Raw genomic sequence first — 23,474 nt, 5'->3', positions numbered from 1 at the left:
ACCTTTCTAGCATTTGTTATCTGATTTGGAAAATATTTTAGAACAACCCAATATCAACTTCAAGATAAAAAAATTCTACACACTTCACAGCTCCTTCCTATTACATGAATGTGTAAATTGAATTCCCTCTCAAGATGAAAAAAACAAAGGTTGGCTTCCCAAAAATGTTTTCATTGGCTTTAGGGAACTAACATGCACCAGTCTGGGTGACTAATACTTCCTGGAAAATAAAGATAGATCAACACATAATTAAGTTCTGGCTCAACTATAATTGTTGTCTTGGAAACAGTTTTGGGGATAAATATGGTTGTGCTAATGAAACTTTTCATGATTTCCACCAACGATCCGGTTTATTGATTAGGCCAGACCATCTTACTACCTTTATGCTACCCATTTTGGAATATTCAAAGGGTTAAAAAAAAAAAAAAGTTCCTAAGAGGACATTGAAAAGGAGGAAAGGGGGATAAATCTTAAATTCGTTATTTACCAGCTCTCATAGGAGTCTAGTTAAAGGAGAAGGTTAAACATGCTTTTTGGCACTTTTGTGGGTTTCAAACATCCTTCCTACCTCATTAAGCAGACAGCAGAGAGTTGTATACACAGCGTTTTGAACTAATAATTCCTAGCGTTAATTCTCTGAACTCCCTCTTTGGAGGATTTAAAATCGGACGAACGCAAGAGAAACAAGCGAAACCAAAATCCTAACTAGCCAGGGTTTTCTAGTTCTAGCTTTCAGTAAAGAGCAGTTTTGTAGGAAGTTCTGCTCAAAGCGTAGCCCGAAGGGCAGGCAGCCTGCCGGCTCTGGAGGGTTTAGTGGAGGCCGAGCGCGAACCCTGGGGGTGAGAGCGCATCCTGGTCTGAGATCACACCCACTCGGGGTGTGCGTGAGTGAGTGCGCGGTGCCCGCGCGCGTGTGTACGTGTGGGGAGGTGTGTGCCAAAGGGGTGGGGTGAGGGGCGGTGAGGAGGGCGCTAGGTGAAGCGCGAGGAGCGGGAGCGGGAGGTTGCGCGCTCCGGCCTCTCCCCCAGGGGCCGCGGCGGCTAGCTCGCGCTCCGGCTGCCCCTCCTGGTGCGCGCCGAGGCGGCGCCACAGGCCCCTCGACCCTTTGACCACCGCCCTCCGGCCGCCCGGCCCCCAGCGGGGACCGGCGATGGCGCGGGACTGACGGCCTCCTCCCTCCGGACCCTTCTGCCCCTCCAGGGGCTCCCGGGGGCCGCGGCGCCGCCCAGACCTGCATGTGGGGCGGGCGCGCCGGCGGCCCGAGCGAGCGGCCCTCGGCGCCCCCGAGGCGGTGCCCGGCCGCGCGGGAGGACCAGGAGGACGAGGAGGAGGAGGAGGAGGAGGAGGAGGAGCAGCGGGCCGGGCCGGGCTCCCCGCGCGCCGCCGCCCGGGAGCACGGGCTCCCCTGAGGGAGCTCGGGGCGTCCCAGCCCCGGAGGAGGGACCCGGAAGCAGAAGCGGAGCCGCGAGTCGAGCCGAGCCGCTGCCCCCGCTGCCCGCCGGCGCCGGGTGGGGGTCCCGGCGGCTGGATGGGCGGCGGCGGCTTCGGCCGCGGGCGGCGATGGGCGAGGAGCAGAGCACGGTGAGCGGCAGCGGCGGGCCCCTGGAGGCGCGGACCCCCCCTGGCGGCGCCACGGGCCACCCCGAGCCCCCGAGGCCGCCGGGGGACAGCACCGGGGCGCCCGGGCCGCGCGCCTCCTCCGCCGAGCCGAGCGGCGACAGCTGCGGAAGCGACTCGGGCTGCGCGGAGACGAGCGTCCCGGAGCCCGCGAGGAGCCGGGGGGCCCCGAGCTGGAAGAAGAACCAGGCACCCGCGCAGCCCGCAGGACTGGCCTACACCGGGCCCCTCAACCCCCAGGCTTTGCAACAGCAGCTGGCAAAGGAGGAGGAGGAAGCGGGGGACCGAAACGAGAGAGGGGATGAACAGCAGGAGGCGCCCCCCGGCGAGCAGCCGGAGCCCCGGACCCGTGTCGGGGCCCCAGACGGACTGGTCCTGGACGTGCTGGGCCAGCGGCGCCCGCCCCCCGCCAAGAGACAAGTCTTCTGCTCCGTGTTCTGCGTGGAGAACGACCTGCCCGAGGTCCCCTCGGCGGAGCGGCTCTCGCTGCCCGCGTCGCCACCCCGGGCTCCGCCGGTGACCAACCCTCCCAGCACCCCCTCCTCCTTCCCCAGTCCCCGGCTGTCGCTCCCAGCGGACCCCCTGTCCCCCGACGGCGGCAGCATCGAGCTGGAGTTCTACCTGGCGCCCGAGCCGTTCTCTGTGCCCAGCCTGCTGGGAGCTCCACCCTACTCTGGCCTGGGTGGGGTCGGGGATCCCTATGCGCCCCTCATGGTGCTGATGTGCCGGGTGTGCCTGGAAGACAAGCCCATCAAGCCCTTGCCCTGCTGCAAGAAGGCCGTGTGCGAGGAGTGCCTCAAAGTCTACCTGAGCTCCCAGGTAACCTCAGCCTCTCCGTCCCTCCCCTGTCCCCCATTCAGCATTCCAAATCACTGGCCAGGAAGTCCAGCTCGACAGCTCCCTGCTCACAGGAAGAGGTGATGAACACCCTTATGGAGGACCTCTATCAGTTTCTTACATCTCGGTTGTTGGTTTAAGTGTGTTTGTCTTCGCTGGTTAACTTGACTGGAATTTAACTCTGCTTGAGCTTTGAGCTTTGATTGGCAACCATAGAAGGAACAGGGTACAAGTGAATTGCCTTCTGCTATTTCTTTTATTAGATTGCAAGCAAGGAGCTTGCTCAAAGAGGAGGGCAATGACAGTGCCTCAGAGGCCTGGTATCCCAGAAACTATCAAATAGTGGGCATAAAATAAATATGTGTTGAGTTGGTGGAGAGAAGAGTTGCAATGAAAGATACCGAATTTGAAATTTTGCTCCATTTAGATAATCCAGAAAAAGTGTTACTAATTTATTTATTCCTTGACCCTGGTCCGCTTTTCAGTTTCTTTTTCCTCAGTAAAGGTGAAGTACTTTTTCTCACTGAAGTTTTATGCCAGCAGAGTGCTTTATTTCTCTGAGAGGGAGCAAAACAGAAAGAGCAAAACAAAGCAAAGCAAGGCCAAGAGGCTTAACAAAACAAGTGCTGGTGAAACTTTCCTCCTCAGCTCCTTATTTGAAAACTTGTTTTTTTTCTTGGAAAGTTTAAGAGTGCAGTAGACCGGCTTTCCTTCCCTGGTGGTGAATGCGTCCTTCCAGCAGTTTTCAGTCTGTTATGTTTCTGCCAGTGTTTTGCACAATCTGGAATGCCCTTTGATCCCATGTCTGATTGTCCTACGCCTATTCATCTTTCAAAACTCTGGCTGTTCAGGTGCCAACTTTTCCATGAAGCCTTACCTCACCCTCCAGGCCACTGCTTGTATACTTTCAAAATACGTCTGCATGTCTTGCATGCACTGAAGTTGTTCCATATGTGTCTGTTTGTCTGGCTAGACTGTATGGACAGGGTTTTATAGCCCCTGTGTCTGGTAGTTTCATGTTGGTATCCTTTCCCATAATAGTGTTTAATAACATTGGCTGAAGCGAACTGAAGAGGATTTCACACGGTGCAGTTCCTCTGTGTATTGTGGCTAATCCATGCTTGTGTCTAGACTGAAAGTGTGTAACGTGCCCAACGGCAAACGCAAAGGGGAATTTAGGCAGAATGGAATGTTACACAAACAGTGACTTGGCCAAGATGGCTGAGATTATCCAAACGCCTGTGAGAGACTATGATGTCTCTTTCATGCTTTATCGGCAGACAGATACTTGAAAAAGGAGGACAGCCTGCTGCGCATTGTGTCAGTTTCTATAATATCACTGTCAAACAGCCCAACAGATATAGGTGCTGTCCATGTGCAAAGTCCTGTGGTGGGATTCAGACATTCCCAAAGTATGGGCCCTGCTCCAAGGAAGTCCCCTTGTGTGTATACAAGATGTGTACACAAGAACAATACAAGGTAGCATATAATAAGATGTAAACAGAGTAACAATATCATGTAGCACTTTTTAAGGGCTGGATACAGATGCAGTGGGTTTAGAAGTTCAAGGGAGGTGGTCATTATATAGGTTGGGGTACTCTGCAGTTTGATTCCCTTAAGGTGGGCCCTTTCCCCAAAGCAAAATTTTTTTTGCCTCCATAAGTTAGTTTTAGGAAGTCAGTGCTTTGATCTCCAGTGGAGAAAGAGAAGGAATGGGGGCGGGGAGTGGGAGGGCGGCAAGGTGAGTGAAGAATCATTGCCATGCACAACTGGGAAAAGCTCCTCTGAAGTAACATAGTATCTGAAGGTTGTCGGCAGTATTTAGGATTGTATGTATGTTCCTGACCTTCTTCTGAAGTATTTGACAGAACTTTCAATAAAGAAAAAATATACTTTATTTGAAATAATAAACAACAACAAAAAGATGAATCATGCAGGCCAGGCATGCTTCCACTTCAGGGCTTTGTGTGTGTTGTTCCTTGTGCCTGGACTATCCCCCTGGAGTCCCCCCCCACCCCCCATTCCCTTGCTTACTCCTTCCCCTTCTCCCTTTCAGGTCTGTATGCAGATGTCACCTGTGTGACCTTCACTGACCACCTTTTTGGTGGTCACCCAAAGTTGAGCCTCACCCCACACTCTAGATCTCCTTTCCAGCTATTTACTTTCTCCATAGTGATAAAAATACTCTGTCTTGTACTTACACAGTTGATTTCCATGAAGATAGGAGTTTTCACATGATTTGTTCCCTGCTGTGGCTTTAGCACCTAGAATGTTGTCTGACACATAACAGATGCTCAGCTAATTAGTTACTGAGTTTATGAAGAGCTGAGCGACAAAGAGATGATGAAACTGCCCTCAGAAACCACGGCTAGAAGGAGGTGATCTGCTTGAGCACTGAATTCTACTCTGAGATTCTTGATGTTTCAGACAAAAGACGAAGACTTAAAGTAGACAAAAATAATAGGTTTGCTAAGTTTGTTATTAAACTTAGAATTAAAGAGTTTTTAAACAAACTTTTAGCTTATACAAAAATGGCATTTCTTTCACTTGGATAAAACTAGGCCTGTGGTTATAATTCTGATCTGTGTTAATGATAAGGTCCCTTCTACTTAAAGAGTCTGTGTTTCCACATCACTTAACCTCTCTGTGTCATAATTTCCTCATCAATGAAATGGGATTACAGACCATGATCTGTAATGACACACCAGTTCTGAAGCAAAACAAAATGAAACTGCAGAGTTGTTTTGTTGCATTACTGAACCAGGTCAAAGGGCATGGAGAGTGCCCTCTTTCTCATTTTATAAGGCTTCTTGGTTTTGACAGAAGTAAATCTGTCAAGCTTGAATGTGCAAGACTCTTTAAGACCTTTTAAAGTAAAATGATATATTTGAAATAAAAAGTTATTAGTGACTTTTTTCATCATCTTTTGGATCTGTGCCAAATAGTGTATTATTTAACATCATTTAAGAAAACAAAGCAGAGTCCCTATTAAGCATTTTATGCAAACATTAAAAATGCATACTAAATGTGAGTTGGAATATTGCCTGGTTAAATTAATATTCTTCTAAAAGGAGATGCTGAGTTCTTTCAAAGAAGGTACAAAGTTGGAAGACAGGAATGCAGGTTTTTAGATGATAAATCTTATTTCCATTAGTACTGTGGACTGAATATGTGGCAAAGGCTGATAGATAGGTGTCTTCATTATTTCAGTGCAGACATAGCAGGGTGGTGACTTAAATACCTCCATAGGGTGGTTTAAAAATAATAGTTCTAGTTTTTCAAAACATAATTCTTCTTCAGTTATCACTGTGACTGGGGCTGTTGGAGAATCCTTCTTAGTGGAATGACTTTACTGGCCGATAGGTACCATCCAGTTTCCAGTTGCCATGGTGAAGGATTGAACGGATACATTATAATCTTTGGCACTTACATAGGGGAGTTACTTAAAGGCTCTAGAGTACCATGACAGAGATAGTGGGAGTTTAACTGGTTTGTGTTGCCTGGGTACATAAATCTTTGGTACGTAAATTTTAGAAGTACGTTTCCTAGTAAGCTACGTGTGCATGCGTGACCATGGCTTAGAGCGCACAGTCCCAGGGATGTCTTCAGTCTCCTGCAGGTCGCAGGGCCATTCTGAGTACTGACCTCAGCTGGTTTGGCCTTTACCACATTTTCTAGGAGGAAAGATTGTTGCTTTCCTTGTTTCATAGAATGATATTGCTCTCATTTCAAAAAATCCTCCACAGGTATCTTTCTTTTATGATTTTGGTTTGAGAAAGTAAAATCTGTTATGATGTGAAATATTAATATTTAGTACTTTACGTAAAGAAAGAAGAGAATTGGGCATGCTAAGGGCTTTCTAAAGGTAACAGCTGTTGCAGCTTTCATCACTCTGCTTCAGAGTGCTCGCGATTGGCAGATGCATATGACTTGGAATGTATACACCTGTCAAATGAGTATTAATAGAGACAAGCAACACATTTCTTCTGCAGTTTGTGAACAAAACAGCTGCTAGATGGTAATGTCCTAGAATGACTGTCTGCCATAGTCACCCTCGAATCAGTGACCTAGGGATGAAAGCTTCTGTATCCTATTATTAAACTCTGAGTCATCCAGACTTTTATGGGTAAAATTGTAACCTACTTTTTCCTTTTAAACCTTAAAACCACCTGGGTATTTTTAGAATCTGTCCTGTTCAATATGGAGTTTGCATGCAGCCGTCTTCACACAGGTGATTTACAGATCCTATCATGCCAGGTGTGATTTTGGTAGTCTTGAAAATGTGAAGAATAAAAGAGACTGAACTCTGTTAAATTACTCCGAGAATTTGAAAAGTGAGAATTCAGGCATATGTAAGCTTATTTTTTTGTGTACAGAATGAGTGTGTGTGTGTGTGTGTGTGTGTGTGTGTGTGTGTGTATGTGTATTGGGGGGCTGTGGTAACATTTGCTTTTATACCTTCCTGACTCATGCACTTACTTATTTTCCTCTTCTGACTCTTTAATGGTATCTCTTTTAATAATTTCTTCATTTCTCTTTAATAATTTCTTTTTTCTCTTACTTTTCAAAATTTGATTTTAAGTAGCACTTGATTTCTGCAGAGGAATCAATCCCCTATCAAGGGCTCATCTCTGGGCCAGCAGGACCTGGTCCAGGCACTGCCTGGGTGTCTTCCTTCCCGTCGCTTCCAGCATCTGGAGATGACGACACCACGTGGAGAAACCCTGCATTGTGCTCCACTGCCTACAAGATCTCAAATAACATGACTAGTACTACTTACCTCAGGCGTCAACTGAAACCTTTACAGTGGTGATTTTTCTTTTTTTTCTCCTAGAGTAGATAGAGCTCAACTTTTACACTTGAAGTCTCTTCCTTACTCCTCATATGAGAGACAGCAAAAGGAGAACGTTAGGACTTCAGCTCCCAGCTTTTCATTAAGAGTTTGTGATGGGGATGTAGAGAGATACTTGAGTCATAATTTATTATTTTATTTTATTTTTGCGGTACGCGGGCCTGTCACTGTTGTGGCCTCCCGTTGTGGAGCACAGGCTCCGGACGCGCAGGCTCAGCGGCCATGGCTCACGGGCCCAGCCGCTCCGCGGCATGTGGGATCTTCCCGGACCGGGGCACGAACCCGCGTCCCCTGCATCGGCAGGCGGACTCTCAACCACTGCGCCACCAGGGAAGCCCCATAATTTCTTATAATGAACTTTTTCATTTGTTAATGTACCATTTACCCATTTAACAAACATTTATTGAGTACCCGTGTGTCAAGGACCATGAGATAATCTATGAATGTATTAAATGCCCCCAAGGAGCCATCTTAGAGACTAGTTGGCAGTGTTTCTTCCAAGCTTAGTCTTCCAAGCATAAATAAGCTTTCCTTTAAGTTCTCAGACAACTGTGGGTCTCCCCTCTTCTGTTTCCTTTCTGGGAGGATTTTCTTAAGCCGATTCTGGAATACCAGTTAACCTTTTAGTAAGCATATTACTATTCCTCCTATTATGTTTATTTCAAAGTAATAAATCCACTCATTACTTTTTTCTTAATAAACATATTTCTCAGAGTGTTTTGTAATTGTGATACATAGAATATTAGTTAATAGTTTGCTGCTTTCAAAATATTTATTACCTTTGCTTAAGAGAAAACATAATTTTGCTAAGTTTGTTTTGGATCATTCATGACAATGTGGCAAATCTTTAAAGTTATGATACTTTCAAAGAATTGGGTTTTTTTGTCCAAATTCACTGTGTCAGAAGGGTTTTATGTGATAAATGAAATGAACCTTCCAAAATCAAGTTCTGTCTTAAAACAAAAATTCAGTGTCTGCAGGACAATTAATTCCTAGAATAATATTCTCTTTCAATGTTATTAGTACTATTTGCCCTATCAATTTTGGGTAATTACACTTAAGTTTCCACAAATAATAACAACTAGTAATTGAACATCTATATTCCAAGCATTTTTACACGTTTTATTATTTAATTTTAATTCCCTTACATATTAAATACTTATTACATATGAGACACTGTTGGAGGTGTTGGGGATACAGAAAACAGTAACAGATAAAGCCCCTTACTTCATGGAGTTTATATACTAGGCTGGGGAGAGATTGATAATAAAATAAGTAAATTATTTAGCATATTAGGAGATAATAAGGGCTATAGAGAAAGAAAAACAAGGGACGGGTGATAAGAAATATTGGGGAGGAGGTTTTTCTTTGTATATTTATAGTGTTTTTAGGAGTTGTCAGGGAGGGTTTATTTTACAAGGTGACTTTTGAGCAGAGATCTTTCTGATGGCTGTGAGAGAGCAAACCATGAGGATATCTAAGGGAACAGCAAGTATAAAGTTCCAGAGACAGGAGCATACTTGGGGGGGTTCCAGGAATGGCAAAAAGATCCATGCGGCTGAAGCATAGGGAATGAGGTGGTGAGCGATAAGAAGAAACCAGCAGGAAGAGTGGGAAAAGCTGATCGGAAAGGGCTTTAAGGCCATAGAGAATTTGCGTTTCCTCTGAATGAGATCGGAAGCTGTAAGATGGTTTTGAGCTAATCAGATAGGACTTTACCTTTATGAGAAAGTACTCTGGCTCTCTGTGGAGAATATACTATGGGAGTCAAGAATGGATGTAAAAAGACCAGTTAGAAGACTATGGCAGTAAGCCAGAGGGGAGGTGTGACAGTTCAGACTAGGGTGATAGAGGTGAATATGGTTTGCACTGGTGGAATTTTGACTATATTGTGACAATAGAGCCGACAGAATGTGCTAATGATTGGGTGTGGGATGAGAGAAAAAAGAGTCCAGGATGACTCAGGTTTTGAGCCCAAGCAATTAGAAGAATGGGTTTGTCATTTAATAAGGTGAGGAATACTGTAGGAGGACTAGTTTTAAGGAGAATCAGGAGTTCATGCTAAGTTTGAAAAGGTATTTAGACATTCATAAAAGGATGTTGAATAGGCAGTTGGTGTGTGGCATTCAGCAGAGCGATCTTAACAGAAGATGTAAATTTGAACATTTTTGACATATAGATGATATTTAAAGCCATGAGACCAGATGAGGTCACCTGGGGCATGATAGTTGATAGCGAAGGATCGAGGACTGAATCTGGGCATACCAGTGTTTGCAGATATAGAGTCTGGGATGTATGAAAGAACCAGCAAAAAGTCTGAAAGGGAGAGGGCCAGATAGGCAAGAAGAAAACCAAGGCAGAGTGGTTACCCAAAGGCCAAACAAAGGTGATGTTTTAAAAAGGAAAGAGTAATCATTTCTGTCTAATGCTTCCGATAGTTTCAGCAGAATAAAGATTAAAATTGACCATTGGATTTCCCAACAAGGAGATTGTTTGTAAGTGTGAACAGTGCTGTTTTCATTGGCACTGGTGGGGTTGGCTTTCTGATTAGAAAGGGTTCAAGAAAACAAGAACAGCTCAATTTCTGTACTGTAGGTAGCAGAATGTTATGTGAAGAAGCTCAAGGTTAGAGAGATTAAATAACTCGCCCTAAATCACACAGCTAGGAAATGGCAAAGGTGGGATTTCAATTCAGGTCCATTTGGCTCTAAAACCCAAAGTCTTTTTACAGTCTTTGCATTTATTATCTTATTTATAGGTTAAATATATATTTATTTCATTTTTCTTTTAAGTTTATATCCATATTGTACAGAATCACAAGTCTTCCAGTCCAAGAAGAAACTTAATTACATGTTTTGAGGAAGTGGAAGTCTCTTGCCCAAATTTAGATCCAGAGAAAGATTTCTACCAAAGTCAGCCTCATCTTCATGTACGAAAATCAAGAGGAGCTTACTTTAGAGCTATGATTTGACTTACTATTAAGTTTTAATGGCAGCACACTCTCCCGTTTTCTTCCTAATTCTCTTGGCCATTCCTTTTGTTTCCGTTTGAGCTTTTTCTTATGTTACCATCTCTTAATGTTGGTATCTACATGGTCCTATATTAAACCCCCTCTCTCCTCTCCTCACACTGTGTACTAGTAGTGGGGTCATGTCGTCCACTCCCATGGTTTTAGGTAACACCTATATGCTCTTCACTTCCAAATCTTTGTCTCTAGCCCGGATGACTCTTCTCACCTGCAGTACCAAGTAGCTGTTTGCCTCCTCGACATTGCCACCTGCATGTCCTACCCACAGCCACCTTTAACCTCTCAGGATAAAATCTCCCTTTCCTCCTCTTCCTTCCCACACCCCTAAAGCTTTGCCCTTCCTTTGGGCTTCCGTGTTTCCATCAGTTATACCCAGGCCAGAAACTTGGGTATCATCCCTGAATTCTTCCTCTCCCTCGCCCCCCAGATCTAATTAATCACCAAGTTCTTTCAGTTCTACCTCGTGAAATGATATTTTCTCTACTCTACTTTTCTTCATTTCTACTGCCATTTGCTCAGGCCTCCACCATTTCTCTCCTGGATTCCAACCACAGCCTCCTGCTTGGTCGTAGTGCCCCAATCTTGACCATTTCCAATCTGTCCTTCACACTACAGTCAGCATTGTCTTATAAAATGCATGACTGGTCTTAGCATTCCCCTTCTTTGCCTTTCAGTCTGCCTGTTGCTTGTAGAATAGAATCTAAACATGATTTACATGTGCCTGAGTGATCTAACTCCTGTTTACCACTCTTAACTTTGTTTCTCATCAAGTGCCCCCCTAAGCCTATAGCCATATTAAACTTCTTTTTGTTCCTTGAGCACTCTATGACTCTCTTAATTATTTTCCTTTAGTTTAGTGACATTAGGTTCTGTCTTGGGGGGGGGGTCTACTTTTTTTCTCACACTCCCCCAACTCTGTTTGCCTCTTTCACCCTGATTCATTCTTCTAGTCTTAGCTTAGACATTTCTTCCTTTGAGAATTCTTCTTGACCCCCTATATCTGGATTAAGCATCCTTTCTATATTCTGTGACAACGCTTTGACTTACTATAAGATTCTTCTCATTTCACTGTATTTAAATCACCTGTTTCCTGCTCTATGCTCCCATTAGACTGTAAAGCTTGATGCATGCAGAAACCTTATTCATTTTTTTTTGATTGATTTCTTAGCTCTTGGCTTATTGTACACATGAAATGAGTATTTGTGTAGTGGACTTACGTAGTCTGTAAATAATTAATAAATCAGATGCTAGTTGTCAATCTACAGAGTATGAGAATAGATAGCCAAGATGGTATTTAAAATGAAAATCTCAACATTTCATTATCTTGCTGAAACACCTACAAGACCTTCCCATTGCTGTACAAAAAGATTCCAGTTCATAACACTGATGATGAGGTTTGGCCTCTGCTCTTTTCAGTCTCTTCTCTGTCCCTCCAGCTCTATATCAGACGTGTATCAGGCGTGTAGCCTTCCCTCTGTTAATTTTCCTCTTCTTTCAGATGTCAGCCATCCTTGCGTCTCCAGACTGAATCAGTCCTGCCGTTTATGCTTTAGAGTCCTTTTTACTCTGCAGCCATTTTATCTTTATCCCCTTTTGTAATTATATGTTTGTGTGATTATTTGATGTTTGATTAATTATCTCCCCTTCCCCACTATTATTTGAGCTGCTTTTATAACTAGCATTTAGCATGAAGCCCAGAATAGAATAGGTGCTCAATAAGTATTTGTTAAAAGACTGAGTGAATGATTTATAGTAAATTATAGTAAGTTTAGGTTGGTAGGAAAAATAAGGTAGGATTTTGAACCTGAATTTTTGATATCTTATTTCACAATAGATTTAAAATTTTAATGCAACAGAATGCTATGGCCTGAGTCTTTATCCTGGCATCTCACCTATCACTGAAATGCTTCTTTAATTATAAAACTTATTCTGGTTACTATGTCTTCTGCTTAACAAATTCCTCCGGAACCTGGGGATTTAAGACAACCATTTTTTTTTTTTGATCATGGCATGTGGGTCAGGAATTTGGGAAGGGCTCAGTTCACACTTGGGGCTTCTCATGCAGTTGTAGTCAGATGTCAGCTTGCTCACTTGGCTGTCAGCTGATGCTGGCTGGCCTTTGTCAGGATGCTCAGCTGCGGCTGTGTACAGAAGTGTCTACGTGTGGCCTTGACAGCAAGATAGTCTCAGGGAAGTGGGCTTCTTACATGGAGGCTGGCTTCCTCTGGGGCAAGAGTCTCAAGTAAGCCAGGTGGAAGCTGCATGATCTTTTCTGTCTTAACTTTGGAAGTCACTCAGCATCACCTGGGCAAAGCAGTCATAGGCTGCCTAGATTCAAGGGGAAGAGACTTAGACCTCAACTTTTTTTGTGAACATGTAAAAGAATTTGGGGCCCTATTTTTAATCCACCACACTACTTCAGACAAAAATCAGGAATGTTGTGAATTTAGGTAGTAAAGCTTTTGAGCCTGAATTTTAATTTGTTTTTTAAAAAAAATTTCATGTATTTTCAATCATTTAATTACATATTTCCTATTCATATCATTATATTGATTTTATACTTTGGTGTTGTGGGGTTTTTTTGTGCTTTGTCCTTGAATAATTTAACAATAAAGCTTCATTGAGTTTTAAGTAAAGCTTACATAAACGTTGTTCCCTTTTAAAATTAAATATTTTAGATAATTCCATTGTAACTGAAATATCTTGAGATCAGGGTCAGCTTCTAATTATTAACACCACTTAAAATTATTCTACATAATGTAACTTCCATTATATCAAAACTTTAGCTTCATTAGAGGTTAAAATATTTGAAAAGATTGAATACCTTGCTGAATAAAGAGAGTTGATGTAACAGATAGTTTTTGTAGTCCAGGGATATTCTATACAGAAATTATATTATATTTAATGATACCTAAGAATTAACCACCCTAGTTAACCTTTGTTAAATTGACCCACTGTTGCTTTTTTATTGTTTATGATATTCCAGTTTGGCTGATTTTATCATTTGATTAGCGTCCTCTCAAATAGGTAAGCCTTACGGTTCCAGAACCAAACATGTTGTGCTCAGAAATCTCTTCCTGGTTGAGGATCTGTGCACCCTGAAACAAAGGAGGTGTATTGCTTTTACGATGGGCCTTTTTCTTTTCCCGCAGCTGAGGTAACTAAATTCTGTGCTTATGCATTCATGTGAATGACTGATCCCTTTTTAAATCTTCCTAAGCTGTTTGCCTCAATGATATTCTCTACTGTAAGATTCAGAGGCTAATTATAGGCTACCTAGCAAATTACTTCCCTTTTTGTGGTGTTGATTCTTGCCTTATTTCCTCGCTTGATTATTGGACATATTCAGTGTTCCTGAATCTCTGAGATGTAAGAGGCAAGTTAAATCACCACAGCTTTTTCCTCTGGTTGCTTAACAATTAAAAACAGCAGGTAAAATAAAACAATTGGTCATAGTGTTTCACTGGTGTTTTGTTTCCTTTGATAATGCCATTTTTCCTAATGTTTACAGTTCAGTTTATTATTAGTTTAAGTAGAGCTGTTGGGTCAAATAAGAAATGACTTTGATATGGCTAGATCTTAGCGTACCATGTTTGTATGAGCATATGACCTCGGTAGGGAAAGTGAGTTTCTTTCATTAGTTCTATAGAGAGTCGGGGCTGGGGGGGCGTTATTCTTCTGCAAGAGGTGCCCTTGGTGGGAAATGATAGGTGCAATCCCAAGAGTTCTAATTTAATCCTGCCTTTAACTAGTCTTACTATTAACTTTAGTGTTTTTTTTCCTTACATTACCATTTTTCCTCCTCAAGATTGTTTGTTTGTGAAAGAAACATTTTGAAAATAATAGCCTCCTAAAAATAAAAGAAATATTCTGTGTGTTCAGTGTGCTGGTGCTTTATGTTAAAACTGTGTGTGTGTGTGTGTACGTCTCAAGTTCATTTGTGTGTTACAAGATTATTTGCTGATCTTGATTTGTAAAAATCTAAGTATAGCCATCCAGGTAAATTCATGTATTTCAGGTTTAGTTTGAATCAACCTAAAATAGATGTCCCTTGAGCTTACCTTTTTTCTGTTGTTAGTTTTTAATATGTCACTTTGTGAGTCACTGAGGGCTTCACCCTTAGGATAAAGGGAGAGTTTAGAGGTATGCTTGAAAAGAAAACATTTGAAACAATAGTAATTCTTTTCCCAAGAGTTTGCTGCTATTTTTGTTTGTTTGTTTCTAGTTTTTAGGATTTCTGAAAAATACTGTTTGGCCAGATATGCTTTTCTCTTTAAAAATCACTACAAACTTAAAAAATTTGGAAATAGAATTTTCAATCTTCCTTGAAAATTACCCAAATGAATTGCTTCAGAGAGTTTTGACCCACTTGTTTAAAAAATCGCACTTTATGATTAGCTGCAAGAATAGTTGATTGACATTAGGGAAGATGTACATCTACTAGCTGAATTTCATCAGCAATCTTTGAATACTTGGTAGATGAGATGTAAAAATAAGTATAATGATTTAGTAAGCCCAAGCAGCAGGTATTTTTCTTTTTTTTTTTTTTGCCTCTCTGTGTGGTGCTTTTTCAAGCAATATATCAAAATAAATTGAACATAGACCTTAGAGACCCAGTGTCACTAAATGCTGAACAAAGATTTTTTTAAATAAAGCTGGTTCTAACACATTGCTTTCACAATTATTATTAATTCTATTAGTGATGATAAGATGTTTTGTATCATTAATACAATAAAATTAAGATTCAGATGTTAAAAAAATCACTGCAACTTTTGGATTCTTTTGGCTTGTTATAGTCTAGATGGATTGGACAAAACCTTGTTGGTTTGCTCAGGGTGCTAATGAGGTCAAGGTAAAGCAGGAGGTCTCATCACAGGCTGGTTAAGGACACTGATCTGGGACCATAACCCTACCCTTAACCCTGCACAGTCGGATATAAAGTGTCTGCTTCTGATCATAAGACTGTAGCTGAGACAAGATGGAAGAATTACTATTAATCATCTCATCACCACTTCTGGAAAAACACACGACAAAAAAAGTTCCACTAGATAATTAGTGAGTTGCAGAGACCTTTACGTAGAGAAATCTTTTCAAGTGGACAAGACTTTCTTTCACTGTAGTCACACTGTAGAAGATCTGTTCTCTAGTACTCAGTAGGTTTAAGGGAATCAAAGGGGAGGGGGAACTAGAGCATTCTTATTCTCTTAAAAACATTTACTGAGCACAAAATATTTGTTTAGAGCTATGCTGATCACTATGAGAAGAGACAGTGTAGTCTATGATCCATCCCCAGCGAGTTTAGAAATTCAATAGGTGAAAAGTAAGCTGTCCAGCAAATATTAGGGAAAGTTTATAATTACATTGTGTGATGCTGATTGTTGACTCTAGTGGTTCTAGGAAGAGAAAGCTGTGTTTATCGGAGTAGAAAAAGTTGGAACTTGGCTAGTATCTAATAAGTGGTTGTTGATGTACAGGGAGAGTAGGAGAAGGGAGTTAGGGGTGGGGCGTGTCTCCAAGTGAGGTGGGGTGAGCAAGCACACATACACACTCAAAATTACATTTGTGGAAATAAAGAGGGAGGGCGTGCAAGTCCCCATGGCTAGAGAGAGGGGTTGGGAAGGACGGTATGCAAATACAGGTAGAGAGGTGAGAGCTGAATGGTGAACAGGAGTCTGTGGAACAGAGGCCTCAGTACAGAGCAGAGCACCACAGGCAGCTGGACAGAGCATCCCTCTGCAAAGCTAGACCCACGGGTGTGCTGTGTCTCAGGAACAGGGAACAGAGGGAGCCTAGTGGGAGATGGCTTATCCAGGGAGATGTGGTCAGATCACATACAGCTGTGATGCCCCTCTGTGGAATTGGTACTTTATTCCAACTGTAATAATAAGTCATTGGAAAATTTAGTAGAGCTGTCAAATGATAATTAATGCTCCAAAAAGAGTCTGGCTTCAGTGTGGAGAGTAAACTGTGTTTGAGGGGTGAGGTGGCAGGAAGAGAAGCAGGGAAATGGGTTAGGAGGCGTCTGCAGCAGTCCAGGGCAGAGATGGCAGTGGTCTGTGCTAGTGTGGAAATGGTTCTGCCTCCTGTCCTATCACTTATTGGGCTTTTGGTTTTAAAAGGTGCAGGGAGTGCTTTGCCTTTGGTCTAGCAGAATGTCCTGCCAGTCCTTGCAGCCTTTAATGTTCAGAGGTCCACGTCGTATAACTCTGGACCAGCTGCCATCTTTATCTTTCAAGCAGTGTATGATCAACCTCTGTTCAACTTGATTCCCTCTTGCATTTTGCCTGTCTGCAATGGGTTTGTTTGTTTGGTTTTCATTGTTTGGTTCCAGAGACACCATGTAAAAAATCACTGACTGAAAAATATGAAAACATCTTTTGAATAGGTATCCATAGTTGTTATTTTACTGATTGTCAGAATCAATTTATCAAAGAAGTTGAGCTATTTTCTGCTACCTACTTTTTTGCAATTTGCCATTCTTAATCTTTCCTCATTTTATGCTCAACAATTTGCTTATGTCATTACTTAAAACACGTAGGAACTCCCACCCTCCCCTTCTCACAGATGGCGAAGGTCTCACTGGTCCACCAGTAAATTCTGAGAGGAAGTTAGGATTATTTCATAACTCTCTTTAGTTCTTGTCCTTATGGTTTTGCATTGTTTTGAATGACTGTCCTTTGCTTCCTCAATTAATTCTTATTTTTTACACGTATTCATCTCTTACTCCTAATTCTTGTTTTTGTAACAGTATTCTCTTTGGGTGTCAGTTCCACTTCCTCTACCTTTAATGGGAAAGGCCCTGGGGTCATGGCTTAACTGTACAATGGCTGTTTTATTTTGACTGTGGTTGTCCTTTTCTTTGTTTTTAGAAAGGGTACACTGATAAAGTAATTACTTAAACAAAGATTTGCTTTGTTGATTTTATGCTGAGTAACTGAGTTCCCCCTCTCTCCTATATGAACCTTCATTTGTTTATTTCAGAGTCCTGAAGTGTTTCCTCTAATTACATTCTATTATTCATCATAGAACCAGTAATATTTCAGTTGGAGGTAATAAAATATCGATTTTTTGAAGTATTTATGAGAAAACCTCAAGTATTTATCTTTAAAATAGATTTGTTCCATGTGTGGGTTGTGTAAATTTTAGAAGAATATAAACCTTATGCATTTGTATCATGACAGGTTTTTCAGTTGTCTTGCCATGTAACACCACTGGATAAAAGTGATTTAAAGACCAGTAGTGTTTACTAAATTTAAAATATTTTCAAGTTAGGTAGTGTGAGCAATCACAGATACCGGGTAGCATCTAGGAGTACTTTGTTTATAAAACAATTTGAGAAAAATTTAAGTAGTTAGAAAGGTTGGACTTTATGTTTAGAACACCCATTACGTTTGTAATACTTCATTTCAATTGTTTGCAAAGAATTTAGCTCTTTTTTTTCCTCTGTATTAATCTTCTTGTCAAGAACAACTTATTTCAAAGTCAATTCATTATTTTTCCTCTATAAATATGAATGGGATTTAATTTTGTATCCCAACATTTTAACATTTTTTCTTGGAAGTACCTATTTTATTTTATTTATTTTTTTAAACAATTAATTTATGTTTTTTAAAATTTTATTTATTTTTGGCTGCATTGGGTCTTCGTTGCTGCGCACAGGCTCTCTCTAGTTGTGAAGAATGGGGGCTACTCTTTGTTGCGGTGCGCGGGCTTCTCATTGCAGTGGCTTCTCTTGTTGTGGAGCACGGGCTCTAGGCGTGCAGGCTTCAGTAGTTGTGGCGCACGAGCTTAGCTGCTCTGCGGCATGTGGGATCTTCACGGGCCAGAGATCAAACCTGTGTCCCCTGCATTGGCAGGCGGGTTCTTAACCACTGCACCACCAGGGTGGTCCCAGAAGTACCGATTTTATTAAAAGATAAAAGCTAATTCATGAGGTGATATAAGATATTTTTTCAATGTTTATCTCACTTTATAGATATTTTGATATTTTCTATAGCAAAAAATGTGGTTGATATTTCAAAAATTCTCTAGTCAAAACCCTATCCCCAACCACCAAAAAAATATATATATATATATTCCTGCATTGCGTTTTGTATAAGTAACACATTTCACATAATAATTTATAACCATTGCCATCTTGTAGACTATTTATCATTAATAATCTATTTATATATGATGCTATGGTAGATTCTACCTGAAAAGAAATTTTAAAATTGTTTTACCTACATACCTACTCTCTCAAGACTTTAAAAATTTCTATATGGTATGCAAACACTTGTTTACCAGGTCACCTTGGGTATACCATTGATAAATTTGTAAAGAAAAAATGTCAAAAGTTGATGACTTTATAGTATGTGAAAGTTATTTACTCAGTTTCTGGTGAGAAGAATGAAAATGGATTTGTATTACTCAAATGTTTTCTTTGACTAAGATTGAAGAACTGTAAAGGGAAGTCATTCATCCTTCCTTGGCTTGCAGGTTTGTTGTCTGGTGAGAAAAGGGAAGAAACAGATATAACTGTCAGAGTGGAAGGGCCACTTTAGAGAGTACTTTGTTTTAAAGGAAAAGAAAAGCTTTCTATGTATTTTCTGTTCAACATCACTTCAGCATCCCCTTTTCCAGATAGGGGTTCTTAACTTGTTAGTCATAATAGTTCATGGATTGTCTTCAGAAGGGTTATATATGCCCTGAGATCCTATGCAAAATCCATTTTCTCTTGTGATTAGGTTAATAACATTTACTGGTTTTTAGACCATTACCCAAAAAAGGTTTAGAGCTACTAACTTGGAAAGATTTTCAGGTCTTGGGAGCTAAAGGCAAATTCTGGTGTTCGTATTTATGATAACCAAGATATGGGCTAGTTATGAATATGTGGAATATTCAGTCTATTTAGTGTACAGAGGAAGCACAGTAAGTAGAAGATTGAGGTAGTGGATGGAATATGAGCAGGACAAGTGTAAATTTAGAGCCTGACTGGTGGTTTAGTGGATTTATGTCCTAACCTCTCACTACTGGAAAGAACCTTAGAGGTCATCTAATTCGAGGTAGATGTCTATGTATCAAAGCTACCTTCTTTTCAGTCATATACTTATGTGAACAGAGATGACCAGTAAAAAATATTAATACTCATATGGGTCATTCTGTTTCTTCATCTGTGGTAGCCCTCACTTTTGTGGGGTGGGTGGTGAACATAATAGTGACCTTTCACCCCTAGTAAACTGATTAATTAATTAATTAATCTCCTGCAGTGCTTTGTGGACCTATTTCAAATGTAGTGCTTCTTACTGGACCAGTAAAAAGGAAGTCTGGAGTTAGAACATTTGAGTTTCAATCTTTGCTATATTATAAGCCTATGACTATTGGAAAAGTCAATTAATGGATTGATGTATGTGAAACCTTTACACATTGTAAAATGTTTATATTATGAAGCTCATATGAGCTTGATAAATAAAGGCAGACTGGGAGAATACAAAAATAAGAGTAAGAAAAAGAAGATTGTAGTCCCATTTACATCATTTACATTAATTTTTAAAATCCTAACTAAATGCTAGCAAATAAAATCCAGCAAATGCATTTTTAAAAACCACAATTACATCATGATCAATTATCTCAGGAATGCAAAATGCTTTATTTAACATTGAGAGATCTATTTCATATTATTTATCACATTAATAGATTGAAGGAGAGAAACCATACAATAATTTCAATAGGTGAGGAAAATACATTCATTAAAATTAAAAGTAAGAAGTTTCCATCTAAGTGAAAAATCTCTGAGGGAGGAAAATGATACTATAAATTAGGGTTAAAGTCAATTCACATCCTGCAAATACCATTTTCTAATATATACAAGTCATAAAGAATTATTATCCGTTATACAGAAAAACTCTTAGAAATCAATAAGAAAAAGACTAGTTACTCATTGGAAAATGCAAAGTTTAATGACATAAATGGCCAGTAAATGTATACAAAAAAGTTCATACTCATTATTAAGACACATTACAATTTACGCTAATGAGGAAAATACAAATTAGCAACAACAAAACAAGATAACATTTTGGTCTTAAAAATGGCAAGATCAGAAAGTCTGATGCAAACCAAGTGCTGGTTAGGATATGGGGCAAAGGGACATTTAGACACTGCTTGTTCCCCAAAAAACTCTTGCACATATGTGAGAGGTATGTACAAGGTATGTATTGCAACATTATTTATAATAGTTGAAAAACTGGAAGCAAATTTCTATCATTAGGAAATGGATGAGTGAATTCTAGTATATTCATAAGTACACTATTCAACTGCACTTAAACTTAATCAACTAAATCTCTCTATATGTATTAACATAAATACAGATACTGAAAATGCAATATTAAGTAAAAACCAACCAAATTTCAGAATTCAAGCAGTTTCAATGCAATGAAATTTTAAAAAACATATCAAGTCATGATATGTTGTTCAAAGATATGTTTTTAGTGTAGTATTAAAAAATAAACATAAGCCAGATTTATAAGAGTGCATAATTCTGCAGCAGGAGAGAAGAATGGTAAGTACTTTTTATCTGTAATGTTCTATCTTTTCATATAAAAAATAGGAAGCAGAATGATAAAATGTTAGCATTTGTTAATAATGAGTGTTGTGAAAACATGTATGTTACATTAATCTACTTTTTAAAATTTGGTTGATTTTTGGAAAATAAATATTTTTATTTTTTAAGTTCATTTTAAACACTCAGGGGTATGAATACTATAATTTCCAAGATTTCTTCTAGCTCTAGTATTCTGTAATCATTGTCCTCTTATGGCATCCCTGGTGACAGGTAATATAGGTTTATTTTGTAAGTAAACTAGCACTTTTTTTTTTATTGTGATAATTTGTTTTTTAACGTCTTTATTGGAGTATAATTGCTTTACATTGTTGTGTTAGTTACTGCTGTATAACAAAGTGAATCAGCTATACGCATACATATATCCCCTCCCTCTTGCATCTCCCTCTCACCCTCCCTATCCCACCCCTCTAGGTGGTCACAAAGCACCGAGCTGATCTCCCTGTGCAATGCAGCTGCTTCCCACTAGCTATCTGTTTTACATTTGGTAGTGTATATATGTCAGTGCTACTCTCTCACTTCGTCCCAGCTTACCCTTCCCCCTCCCTGTGTGCTAAAGTCCATCCTCTACGTCTGCATCTTTATTCCTGTCCTGCCCCTAGGTTCATCAGAACCATTTTTTTTTCTTTATAGTCCATATATATGTGTTGGCATAAGGTATTTGTTTTTCTCTTTCTGACTTACTTCACTCTGTAGGACAGTCTCTAGGTCCATCCACCTCACTACAAATAACTCAATTTTGTTTCTTTTTATGGCTGAGTAATATTCCATTGTATATATATGCCACATCTTCTTTATCCATTCATCTGTCGATGGACACTTAGGTTGCTTCCATGTCCTGGCTATTGTAAATGGTGCTGCAATGAACATTGTGATACATGGCTCTTTTTGAATTACGGTTTTCTCAGAGTATATGCCCAGTACGGGGATTGCTTGGTAATATGGTAGTTCTGGTTTTAGTTTTTTAAGGAACCTCCATAATGTTCTCCATAGTGGCTGTATCAATTTACATTCCCAATTTACATTCCCATTCCAACAGTGCAAGAGGGTTCCCTTTTCTCCACACCCTCCCCAGCATTTATTGTTTGTAGATTTTTTAGTTGATGGCCATTCTGATGGTGTGAGGTGATATACCTCATTGTAGTTCTGATTTGCATTTCTCTGATGATTAGTGATGTTGAGCATCCTTTCATGTGTTTGTTGGCAATCTGTATATCTTCTTTGGAGAAATGTCTATTTAGATCTTCTGCCCATTTTTGGATTGGGTTGTTTTTTTTTTTTTGATATGGAGCTACATGAGCCGCTTGTATACTTTGGAGATTAATCCTTTGGGGTGTTAGGGAGTGTTTTAATTTCATTCTTTTACATGTAGCTGTACAGTTTTCCCAGCACCACTTATTGAACAGGCTGTCTATTCTCCATTGTATATTCCTACCTCCTTTATCAAAGATGAGATGACTATATGTGCGTGGGTTTATCTCTGGGCTTTCTGTACTGTTCCATTGATCTATATTTCTGTTTTGGTGCCAGTACCATATTGTCTTGATTACTGTAGCTTTGTAGTATAACCTGAAGTCAGGGAGCCTGATTCCTCCAGCTCCATTTTTCTTTCTCAAGGTTGCTTTGGCTATTCGGGGTCTTTTGTGTTTCCATACAAATTGTGAAATTTTTTGTTCTAGTTCTGTGAAAAATGCCATTGGTAGTTTGATAGGGAGTGCACTGAAGCTGTAGTTTGCTTTGGGTAGTATAGTCATTTTTGCAATGTTGATTCTTCCAAACGAAGAGCATGGTATATCGCTCCATCTGTTTGTATTATCTTTAATTTCTTTCATCAGTGTCTTATAGTTATCTGCATACAGGTCTTTTGTCTCCTTAGGTAGGTTTATTCCTAGGTATTTTATTCTTTTTGTTGCAATGGTAAATGGGAGTGTTTCCTTAATTTCTCTTTCAGATTTTTCATCATTAGGGTATAGGAATGCAAGAGATTTCTGTGCATTAATTTTGTATCCTGCAACTTTGCCAAATTCATTGATTAGCTCTAGTAGTTTTCTGATAACATCTTTAGGATTCTCTATGTATAGTATCATGTCATCTGCAAACAGTGACAGCATTACTTTTCCTTTTCCAATTTGGATTCCTGTTATTTCTTTTTCTTCTCTGATGGCTGTGGCTAAAACTTCCAAAACTATGTTGAATAATGGTGGTGAGAGTGGGCATCCTTGTCTTGTACCTGATTTTAGAGGGAATGGCTTCAGTTTTTCACCATTGAGAATGATGTTCGCTGTCGGTTTGTCATACGCGGCCTTTATTATGTTGAGGTATGTTCCCTCCATGCCTATTTTCTGGAGAGTTTTTATCACAAATGGGTGTTGAATTTTGTCAACAGCTTTTTCGGCATCCATTGAGATTATCATATGGTTTTTATCCTTCAGTTTGTTAATATGGTGTATCACATTGATTGATTTGCGAATATGGAAGAATCCTTGCATTCCTGGGATAAACCCCACTTGATCATCGTGTATGATCCTTTTAATGTGCTGTTG

General features: G+C 40.3%; 1 protein-coding gene across 5 annotated transcripts in view; it reads left to right on the top strand.

The window, feature by feature from the left end:
- Positions 1-1,377: 1,377 nt before the first annotated feature.
- RNF217 (ring finger protein 217) overlaps positions 1,378-23,474 on the top strand; it is a 121,089-nt gene continuing 98,992 nt past the window's right edge. For 3 of the 5 annotated variants that reach the window (XR_003681446.2, XR_003681447.2, XM_055087524.1), the window contains exon 1: positions 1,378-2,436. Coding sequence is in view for 3 of the 5 variants with exons in the window: in XM_055087524.1 (XP_054943499.1) it covers positions 1,561-2,436 (876 nt within the window). In the remaining 2 variants the exon portion in view is untranslated. The remainder of the gene's footprint in view (positions 2,437-23,474) is intronic. The other 2 variants (XM_028494483.2, XM_024122485.3) reach the window with 2 other exon arrangements.

This window comes from Physeter macrocephalus, chromosome 10 (assembly GCF_002837175.3).
Source record: "Physeter macrocephalus isolate SW-GA chromosome 10, ASM283717v5, whole genome shotgun sequence".
In the NCBI taxonomy this organism is placed as follows: Eukaryota; Metazoa; Chordata; class Mammalia; order Artiodactyla; family Physeteridae; genus Physeter; species Physeter macrocephalus.
The sequence above is the reverse complement of the archived record's forward strand: the minus strand, read 5'-3'. Positions and strand labels throughout refer to the sequence as shown.